Here is a 12077-nt window from a genome sequence, read left to right as displayed (position 1 = left end):
TTGAGAGTATTGTCACACATACACACAATGACAATGTGTCCCAAAGTACAATACGAATATGGAAGGAGCATTATTTTTAAGGACTTGATTCTTTTATTCATATTTTATTCTATATTTTCTATAAATTTTACATCTCCTTAATGAAGTTTTTCTCAATACTTTAATTTGGAGGTCTGATCAGTCAACCTGATTCCTACATTTCAATTAGTCAGATTATTCAATGATAAATAACATAGACGATTTTCATTAAATTAAACTCAATTACATGTTTAATACATTTATTAATTTATTAAAGCCAGGAACACAAGTGTTAACGACACATATTATATTATAATAAACATTCAGCTTCAAATAAATTCGACACACAATTCTAGTTGCGATACATTTTAAATAGCATAATTTGTATATAGTATAATAGAAACATTTATATTTTAAATATAAGTAGACATTCATAACGCAAGAATCAGGTTACATTTATGACGTAAGAGCAAAGTCCTGTAACACATTTATTTCATAGCAAAGAACCCTTGCAATAAGCCGAAACGATCTCAGACTCGCAGGCTCACTCCCTTTCAAATTTTTTTCAGGTAAAAATATAGCTAATATCAAAGATATTTTTCGTTACAAAATGTTGCATAAAATAATTTAAAAGTCAGTTATGAATTTGCATTAAAAATGTAGTCTTCTTCAAATCTTAAAGCAATATATACCAAAATATATATAATATATAATTTGTAAAATAATTTTCGCATAGCCTATTTTTAATTGACGCCTGGAATGGTCAAGGTTCGCGAAAAAATTCGTCTTTCACTTATTTTTATGATCTTAAGAAGAATGTCTAAAGTTTTGATTAGCCGATGAACTGAGATATGCCGATTGCATTACAAAATATAATTGATATTATGTTTAATTTGTCTTAAACGTAATGTTCTCGTGACTTGTGACGCTGTGAAAATTGATAAAATTTATTATGAATTATTAATTTTGATACTGATATGATAAATTGTACCGATATGGCTACCCTATGAATTGAAAAATAAAATATCTTATTATTTGGACAAACAATGATACATGTATTACAGTTAAAAACATTCTTTAATTTATCAATAATAATAAACTTTATTTTAAACTGCTCAATCTAAAAATTATATTAGTTATCATGTACAAAATTCATTGAATTTAAAAAGGTTTAAATATGTTTCAAAATTGTAATTTCGGATGGACATTTTCAACAATTAAGAATCCATACCTAAATTAATTGAAAGATTTTTATATGTATTGTATTAGATATGTTATTCTATTTGTTTGATGAATGCTTCTCGACTTTTGCAAGTCAGCAAGTGAAAAGTGTTTTTTTTTGCTCTCCCCTGACTTTCCGGTATAATTTTGATTCCGTTTTCGAGATTCAAAATAAATAGCATAAATTTTTTGAAATGAATTGAAATTTTATTTCTAGTTTCCCTCGTCGTAGATGATTATAATTTCTACGAGATCATTCCACGTTACCTACGATTTGATTCTTTCCAATTACCTACCGTTATTTAGAAAACATTTATAAATATACGTATAAGGTTTTATTCCAAATTGTTACACGACAATATATTGTTTGATTGCTAATTATTAAAGACATCGAAATACATGTTTTTCCTATGATATTAATATACTTATATTTATTTGTATAACTACAAATTGAACATAAAATTTTACATAAAGATATATTTAAAACATTTATAACGATGCTGGGCTTTTCATGAAACATGAAATTGATTCGAAATCAAAGTATTTTGACTTTGACAGCATCTATAATTTATGTTAAGAAAAACTTTCAGAATAAACGCCGTTGGTATTATTTTCCGAGACTGTGTTAGTGAAAAGCCCTATATCATATTATATTTATATTATTCATTAAAACTAGCGACGAAAATCTGTCGACAAAGACAAAGTAAAACGTAAAGTTACATATATTATTTGACGGTTGTTACAAAGCTCGATATCGTGCTTGGTTCACATAAACAATTTGAAACAACAACACTGCTTAGATAGGAACTACTGGGATTTTTTTTGAAAGAGTGAGCTAATATAAATCGTTTACATACAAACAGGGTGTGAAGAGATCGTTCTCATAACTTGAACGAAAAACAATGTGTTTAAATTAAGTTATGCATGAGTATTTGTCATTTTAGTAGGTTCAGAGGTGAGACAATAATGTAACGCGAAAGCAGTTTTCCAAAGCACACCGCTTTCCCTCGAAACAATAGTTTCAATGCGCTAATTGATTTTTAATTGTGTTACATTACGTGCACTACAAAAGTCATTGCTTAGTGTGGAGATGATTAACGACGAATGGAAAGATCTTCCACCGAGCGGGTGATATTGCTCGGTAGACCGACGGTCCAAATGTTGTTGTTCGGAACTTGTATATATGCAAGATTATCTTGGAAATGTCGTAAGCGAGATTCAGGCATCTGTCAAATATCTTGCGTTGTATGATGGCTACCCGACAAATTAGAATGATTTTTTTTATACCAGTGATTTTATTTTCATGCGTTATTTTTAAACTGGTTAGAATTATTAAATTTGTAACATGCTAACAATGAAATCTGTTTTCGTTCGAGAACGGTTTCAATACACCCCGTATTCTGAGTTATCAACGTTTGAAAGATAACAACGCAGATGTATACAAGATATGCATGTATGCTCGATAAATAATATTACTTGGCACGTTATAGAAGTTCTAAAAAGAAAGAAAAAAATATCTTGTTTATTAAAAATTTGGAAATTTGTTTATTTACCTTTAGAGCTTGATTATGTAAAATCTATTTAAAATAGGACTTTACAAAGTCTAGATTATACTTTAAGAAATAGTGATACAAGTCTTAAAGTACTTGGTCGGGAACTTCTAATAGAGACTAACGGCTAAGGACATAAGCTCCGAGGGTGCGTAGTTTCTATACACATATAAAAATGCATTAAAAGTTTCACATACACATATTATATTTTATACATATTCTCTCGTGGATAGAAGAATTACAAACAGTCTTTGTAGTACTTTAAACGTTAATACTGATGTTCAACTACGTACATCTTATTTGAGAAATAAATACTCCAACATTGACAACGTAACTTGTTATTTTGAAGTATTATGAACGAATTTAATGGTTTGATTTTCTTTCTAATCTATCGAAATTTAAAGGATGTTGTGCGTGAATACAGACATTGAAGTGTAGCATCTTAAAGGATAAATAAAATTTACTGTTCAGCAAAACGCAATTTTTGTTTTTTAACGAAATCCATGGCGAACTTATCGGTGGTGCGAGATTCCAGTATCTGCAATATCGGATGATCTGGAAATACATGGTTCATTACAGTACCTACTTTACTTAATTATTTATGAATCATGTAATATTGTCAATTTTTGTTAACGTATTAAACATGTTATTTGAAAACGCAAACATTTCTCATAAGTTTCAGATTTAAATTGGCTCTTTACGTACACGAAAAAATCTATTTTTATCTATTAATCTATTTTTTTATTTTATAATAACGTCGCTGTCAAACCAAAATTTTGCTATGTGCAAAAACTCTATTTTGATTTAACGAGTAAAAACATTTTCGTATACAATTTTATATGAAGGTGAATTTTTAAGAACTATATCAAATGAAAATCAAATGAAATCTATAGATAAATATTAAAGCTAGAGACACATAACAGTTTTTTTATACGGTAGATAGGGCTGTGAACTATACGAAAAGGTCAAAAAGTAAAAATCTCAAAAAGTGCACATAGCAGATTTTGGTTTGACAACGACGATATGTCTTTATTATATCTCGATTTTCAACATAGGAATAGGTTTTATGGAAACGAAATTATTTTTTAGTATCTCTTATTTTTTACGTTCTTAATTGAGGTTAATAGCCATCACTGTAGTGATCGCTATAAAAGTTAATAGAAATCCATAAACTAACCACGCCTCTCGTTGTTGAGTGTGATCTAAAAGACTATATTCACATTTTATGACTGTATTCAAAAACCAGGAAATATCTTTTTCAGCTGATTTTTAAAGAAAATTAAGGCTTGAGTTCGAAATTCGTACAACTGAGGAATTGTTTTAAATAATATGAAGATGTTTGTAATTAAAAGAGGTCGGTAGCAGTAACTATTGTAACTATGCTGAGACCTTAGAACTGATATCTCAAGGTGGGTGGCGCATTTACGTCGTAGATGTCTATGGGCTCCAGTAACCACTTAACACCATCTAAGCAAAAAAAAGAAAGTTAATATTGTATCTGTACAAAGAAAAAAGGCGGGAACACTTTAAACTACAAAAAATGAAAGTGACAAAATAAACATGGTGTCGGGTCCAAAGAGAAAAAAAAAAAACTAAAAAAATTTGAGATTTTGAAAGAAATGTAGAAAAAAAAATTAAAATTAGAACTACGATGACAATGAATGACTATTTTCCGTTTTCTGTGGGTCGTCGTTTTTCTTTTTTTTTGGCGTCAAAATGCTTTTGTTATACTTACTCCTGTCATGGAGCTGCATGAGGGGCAGCTCGACGGGACGCAGGGGGTCGGGGGGCGCGTGAGTGTGCACCCCGGGGACGCGCGACAGCGGAATGAACGCCTCACCGGCGAAGTCGTCGGCAGTCAAGACGTCCCGGTCCCACACGGACAGAGCGAGCGCCGCTTGCGACGACCGACACGACTCCAACGACACCGCGAACTCGAAGCACTCGTCCCACACGGGGTTCAGAGTTTTCTATGAAGTGTGTATACTTATATAATAATATTATAGCATAGCATAGCATAGTATTAGCATAGCATTTAGTATATAACATTATTAATATCTTTACTGGTGGTAGGACCTCTTGTGAGTCCGCACGGGTAGGTACCACCACCCTGCCTATTTCTGCCGTGAAGCAGTAATGCGTTTCGGTTTGAAGGGTGGGGTAGCCGTGGTAACTATACTGAGACCTTAGAACTTATATCTCAAGGTGGGTGGCGCATTTACGTTGTAGATGGCTATGGGCTCCAGTAACCACTTAACACCAGGTGGGCTGTGAACTCGTCAACCCATCTAAGATAAAAATAATAAAAAATAATAGGTGTAATCTCGTATGTCCCCCTAATAAGGCGGATCACCCAGAAACATAGGCTTCTTCATAATTGTAAACTAGGATTAAGATGATAATTAAACATGGAATACACGCAAGAAGACGTTTTCCTTTAACACCTCCCAAAGTACAACATTACATCTACACAAATATGACTTTTAGGGCCTGTGCACATTGCGTTTTATCCTACAGAGCGGTTTGTTGTCGTTTGTATCGATACAAACGCGTATTTGAATTTATACAGGTGTGCAAAGATCTACAGGTTTCGTCTGACTTGCATGCGTATCGCGTCTGTATCGCTACAAACACGCGTCGACGGCGCGTTTAAAAAACGTGGTGTGCACAGACCCTTAGAATCTAGAATTATAATAATTCATTTCGAAAAATTGTCTGAACCGTTGTTTTAGAACGCAAAAGCATTGAACCTAACTCATAAAATTCCTTTCGAGTACCAGTTGATAATGGGATACTTTTTAAGTAAAAAAAAGTTTGTATCTCCAGCGTATTATTTTAGCCATCGACCTCCACGAATTCATATATTCCGATTTATTTATTGAAATAAAACAGTCATTGATAAATAACAAAATAAGTAAATCAAGATACTATTCGTTCGTTATGTGTGAATAGAAACGAATAGTTCTAGAATTTTTTTATATAATTATTTTTAATATAGTTAACATAATATTTCAATGTCGACGAATAACACTTTAGTCGTCCGTGACCACGAAAACTGTGAAATATTCGAAACGTCTAAAATAATATAAAGAGAATAAAAAATGCGAGTTTGAACCGTAGAAGTAGTTTTAATTATGTCCAAAACCGAAAACGCGAAAACCGAAGAAAACACTAAAATAGTCATTATCTCAATGCAGTAGAGACTTTCCGCCCAATGTACCCATATGAAGCTAGGTGGCGGAATTCGTTGCACATATTTTGAATATGATTCCTTTTTTTTTATTAGTTTCGTGGACGAGCTCTAGTCTAACCTTGTATTAAGTGGTTACCGTAGTCCGTAGACATCAACAACGTTAATGCTGCCACCTAGCTTGAGACATGAATTCTAATTCTTAGTTTTACAGTACAACGGCTTCCCGATCTTTCAAATTGAAACGCACTTATCCGCGCGTGCTCACAAGACGCCCTACCACTAGAAAAACTATTAAAGCTTAAAATTCTCGCACTGATTTTTGAAGAAACAGCTATCATATAGCTTAATTTTTAATCGAAAACACTAATTATGAATGCGAGAAATTATAAAACACTGAATTATTAGTGACACAGTCTACGAACATTTGTAATTAAATTATAATACACGATTTTTAATTCGCTTTCACGATCTGAAATTAAAATACTCAAAACCATACTCTGGTGGTAGGACCTCTTGTGAGTCCGCACGGGTAGGTACCATCACCCTGCCTATTTCTGCCGTGAAGCAGTAATGCGTTTCGGTTTGAAGGGTGGGGCAGCCGTTGTAACTATACTGAGACCTTAGAACTTATCTCAAGGTGGGTGGCAAATTTACGTTGTAGATGTTTATGGGTTCCAGTCCAGTAGACCACTTAACACCAGGTGGGCTGTGAGCTCGTCCACGCATCTAAGCAATAAAAAAAATAAAAAAAAAACTCTTCACATACCGAATTTATCAAAGCATACATATCGACGCTTCAAAGGCAAACATGACTAAGCGACAATACGTGAACTTTACAGTAGACTAATTTAAAGTTGAAATACCCGTGAAAAAATCTATTTTAACGAATCTAGCTGTAGGGTTGAAATTAATTTAATAGACCTAGAAATATTTTTTTTTGCGCATCGAATATGTTATGGCCTGTCATATACCTATATGTACAAAGCAGTTATTGTCGCTTAGTCATGTTTGCCTTTCAAGCGTCGATATGTATGTATATGTCAAAATGCGAGTTTGTTTATTTTATACAAAAAAAACATTACTAGCAACACTAATGTTTGTGCTCACTCACCTTCTGAACATTTGTGCTTTGTTCGTGGGCTTTAGGGAAGAGTCGCTTCGGAAGAAGTTCGAGCACTACGAACGGATCACTGAGGCCGTTCGGGTCCAGGGGGATCACGTCACGCGCGGACAACACCTCCACGCAGAGCGAGTCGTGGTTGAAATACACTCTGCGATACAAACGACTTCATTAGAACCACTTCAGAATGAATACGACAGGATTTTTCAAAGACCTAACCCGATTTGGATTTTTCGGGTGATTGAATGAATGAATGAATCCCTTTAAAACGAAATCCGATTTAATGAATAGTCAATTGATTTTTAAAGATATCAATTATAAAACTATAACTTGAATAATAACTAGAAAAGTATACATTGTGTTTCTGTATACTTCATGGTCATGCATATCATTGATGCCAGGAACCATTTTAAATATTTCTTAAGGTTTTCTGCGATTTGTGTGTGTGTGTTTTAATCTCACTGTAAATCGTGAAAACATATCTTTGGTTCATGCCGATCGCTCTGCCGTAAATCTTCGCACAAAGTCTCTAAAACCATGTAGGGATTCACGAGGAAATTGCGTACTTAGAATATCCCTGGTATTTAATTAATAATATCAAATTATATCTACTTTGGGTAGGACAGACGTATTTAAATTTTATTGATTTTGCAGCTTCTGTCTCAATATGGGTGGCCGCCTGCCTGGTGAGTTATCCATGGGATCTAAAACGAAAATGTTTTTTGGAACGAAGTTCCTTATGGGACGATGCGGAGGGGTACCCTAACCGGGGAAAAACGTCCGTAACGTAAGATTTTTATTAGTAATGCACACAGTGTAACAACTTAACTTTGTAATAACGTACAAAAAATTACATATTTTTATTATATATATTTTTATAAATCATTGTGAATAAAATAAAGTTGATAACTTTATAAAGTAGTTTTATTTTTATTTTTATCAATAAATAATCATAATAAAAATTGTATACCCGAATAATTATTTTCTTTATACCTCGAATAGAATTTAAAATTAATATTTTTATAATAAGGAAATTCGTTCCTATCCGGTGTCCCACGACGCTACACATTCTTAGGAATATTTTCACTGATAGTTATACCTGACAAGTATAGATCCATATGGCGAAGGCATTGGTGTCCGAGCCTGCTCAGCCAGTCTATCGGCGAGCCATAATTCGAGCAACTCCTCAGTCGGTGCCTGATGATACTGCATGCGTTGCTCTACGCGACCCCATTCCAAGTTGTGGACGTCTGTCATCGGGAGACCTGAACCGATGTTATTTATTTTAAGAAAAAACGTAAACAAACAGCATAAATAATGAAACATCATCAGCCATTGGTATAGATAGATGTCAGTCAAAATCTAGACTCGTTACTGGTATGATCAGGGCCCTGACACTGCGAGACTTTAAGACAAGTCTTTTTTTGCATGGGAACTAGCAACATCTTGTAGCGGATGCTCCTAAACTTATATGTTGTAAAGTTAAAACATTTAATTATTATATATGTAACTAAAAACAGAAAATAAAAAAATCATAAATCATACAAGTTTTTATTTATTATAGACAAATTTATTAAATTATATAAATTTTGAGGTTTCTGAAAATTTACAAAACCCTTTGTTAAAAATAAAATATAGGATAGGTAATATGTTCCTACTATCTACAGGAGCAATGAGAAACTAATCGAAGCGAAGCCATCTAGTGGCCGACGCCCGTAAACATTTTAGTAGAGTGCTTGAGCTGCTTATCTATAACTAAATTATGTGTAATATCTACGGGTATGATATCAATTGTCCGGCGTGAGGTAGTGAACGCTGGCGGTTATTTGGAGTTTAATTCGAAAACCGAGGGTGGTGATGAGGAGCAGCTCAGGTGTTGAAGTGGGGTATACTAAAAATCTGAGTCCCATAATTCCACTGGTCAGATTCTACGGGAGTATTTGCAATCGCATTTTTTCTTGGAACGAAAGAAGTTGTCGTTTTCACCTATTCCGTCTGTCAATGATGGATGGCGGACTGGTTTGGTGGTCCACCTAATCGACGGAAAAAACTTCCAGAAACAAAAAAAAACAATTATTTGTAATCTTGTCAATACGACACTTACTCAGGTTTATCTATTCGCTTCAGTAGATCATATTGGTTTATTTCATTTAGAAATATTTACTTGGTATGTATAGATTGAATGTTTTACAACTTAAAAAGTTAAAGAGCTATCAAAAATGTCAAAAAGAAATGCTTTCGTTAGCGTTTCAAATTTGACTGTAAATTGACCATTGGTTCGTGTTAATTTTATTTAGTAACTCAAACGAAAAACTAATTAAAGTAACTTTTAATTGGAAAACATTGAGCGTGTACTTTTCCTCGTCAAAGCGTTGAGAATTGAATAAAGTTCTCTTGTAAAATGTTGACAAAAGTAACTATGTATATTCAATATATATGATAGATTTTATTTAATCAGATAGTAACTTACATATATGTGTGAGTGTGCGCGCGTGCGGTAGTGTGTGTGTGTGTGTGTGTGTGTGTGCGTGCGTGTGTGCGTATGTGTGTATGTATACATGGTATTTAGGCATCGGTTCAGTTCTTAATTTTTTTTCTGTATGCACCTGACTTGAATTGCAATCCAGATTGTTATGTTAAACATTTAAACTTATAATTTCTATGTTTGTAATTTGTTTTGTGCGTCAATAAAAAGAAAAAAAAAAGAAAAAACTTCGGAGGTGTCAAGGGACACCCGGATGGAACGAAGTTCCTTTCGATTAATTAGTGAAGGAATTGTAATTTTTTTTTTAAGTTATAATATTAAATTACGGCATTATGAAGAAGAAAAAAACAATACTATGAACTAAATTACTATTGTTGAAACGCTATCTCGAGAAACTGTACTCATTACGCGGACCAATCGGATACGAGCAATGTCACGCGATAAGCGCCTACACGTTGATTGGTCAGAATGACTGATCTAAAAAGTGTCGTGACAACTTTTCGTAAGAATTTTTTCCGTCTAGCCCCCTTTCACAACGCGCGATAAGGAACTTCGTTCCAAAAAAAATCATTTATAATGGAAATAAAGGCAGGCTTTTTTATCGCCTACATGAATGAACGAGCGCATATCCCATCCGGTGTGAAGTTATCTGAATCCATAGACATCACTGAATACTACCACGCCCTTGGAACATGAGATCGAAGTCGATTCGGTATAACGGCTGTCCGGCCCTTCAAACCAAAACCTATGCCGCTTCGCCCCAAAATTTGACAGGATGGTGGTAAGTACCCATGCATACTTACAATATACCCTACCACGTGCTTCATAGCGATTTGCGATCATCTGCAGTATCATATCGCACAGCAATTATCGGTCACCTAGTATGATCGACCATAGATAGGGGCTCAGATAACCTTTATAGGTGGTAAATGTCATTAACCTCGTGTTCGTTGTTAGGTTAATGACAATTACCACCTCTAAATATAAAACGAAGCGGTCATGTTATGGTAAAATACTACAATGATCATTCTTAAGCTTGCACATAATAAAATTCACAACAATAAATAAATTTAAACAAGATCATAAAATTTGAAAAAAATTAAAAGAGACAAATAAGCTTTTCGAGTATTGAAGTGTGTAATTTTTGGTTACATAACCCAAGAATACTACTCTATCTCGATATCCTTGTCTACTCATATTAGCAAAATTCTTATTCTTTAATGGATAAATAATAATTTGAGAAACCACGTAGATACGTAAGTTAAGGATACATGCCTTTTCCTTCAGCGTGGAAGAACTCGGCGAGTAAGTCAAGAGCCTCTCTCAGTCTGTGATGGTACACCCTAGGTCTCTCAGCGCCTCCAGCATCAGCTTGTGTTGACACTTCCTTGAGTACGGCGCTCCAGCAACCAGCAAGAGCTCGGAGGAAGGCACGGGGAAGCAGCCATGTATTCAACGCTGACAGGTGCTGGTCTAGGAACTCCAAAAGTGGAGTTATGGCCTATACGAGGATATAAAATATATAGTTTTATATTTGATAAGATATGTATTTATATAGATACATTTTTAGCAGACAAGCACACGGCCCACCTGATGGTGAGCGGTTACCGTCGCCCATGGACTTCAGCAATGCCAGGGGCAGAGTCAAGCCGCTGCCTACCGCAAAACATCTCATCATCAAAACATCATCTCAAACAAACAAAAGTACGTACCTGTATGGTAGGTAGCGTGTCAGGTGACCACGCTAGATGGAACACGGCCTTGCGTAGAGGTGGCCGTGCTCTTGCGGCCAGCGGGGCGGCAGCACGAGCGGATCGCGCGTCCAGAGTACCCAGAGCACCGCGCACTAGCTGACGGGAGTTCTCATCGCTGGCACTAATTACATAACATATCTCTTAGTGTAAAATTAAGCTAAAAGGCAGTAATTTTATTGAAAGTACTAGCTGACCCGGTAGACTTCGTGGTGCCTCAATCGATAAGTAAAAGACTCAAACTTTTGTATAAATTAAACTTAAAACAAAAAAAGGAGTCCTTCCGACGGGGGACATCAAAGGAAAAACAAAATTATTATTTTTATTTAATTCCGAGCATTTTCATATTTATCTACCTTTTAAACCTTCACTGGATTTCCACAAATAATTCCAGACCAAAATTAGCCAAATCGGTCCAGCCGTTCTCGAGTTTTAGCGAGACTAACGAACAGCAATTCATTTTTATATACTTAGTCTGGCCATAAATACTGTTACAATTAAAAATAAACAAAATATTATATTTGAATTTGGAATCTGTCATTTTTATAATATGATTGCTCATTGAGTTTTCTCAATTTGGCGCCAATACATTATACAATATTTTGCGATATTAAAATGGAGTGGGGTGATAAAGACAACCGAATCGCTGTGATTGCATTACACAAAGTAGGTATGGAGCCAAATGAAGTTTTTAAAACTCTCCATACGCTTGGTATTAGTAAAATGTTTGTGTACTGGG

At 34.5% G+C, this 12077-nt stretch overlaps 1 protein-coding gene across 1 annotated transcript in view; it reads right to left on the bottom strand.

Moving 5' to 3' along the window:
- Positions 1-261: 261 nt before the first annotated feature.
- LOC101747089 (BAI1-associated protein 3) overlaps positions 262-12077 on the bottom strand; it is a 108931-nt gene continuing 97115 nt past the window's right edge. The window contains exons 20-25 of the mRNA XM_004931571.5: positions 11300-11462; positions 10863-11088; positions 8202-8367; positions 7094-7253; positions 4525-4759; positions 262-3344 (exon numbers count right to left, since the gene is read on the bottom strand). Of these exons, the coding sequence (XP_004931628.1) occupies positions 3250-3344; positions 4525-4759; positions 7094-7253; positions 8202-8367; positions 10863-11088; positions 11300-11462 (1045 nt within the window). The 3' untranslated portion in view covers positions 262-3249. The remainder of the gene's footprint in view (positions 3345-4524; positions 4760-7093; positions 7254-8201; positions 8368-10862; positions 11089-11299; positions 11463-12077) is intronic.

Source organism: Bombyx mori, chromosome 11 (assembly GCF_030269925.1).
Source record: "Bombyx mori chromosome 11, ASM3026992v2".
NCBI classification, from domain to species: domain Eukaryota; kingdom Metazoa; phylum Arthropoda; class Insecta; order Lepidoptera; family Bombycidae; genus Bombyx; species Bombyx mori.
This window is presented reverse-complemented; position numbering and strand designations above follow the sequence as displayed.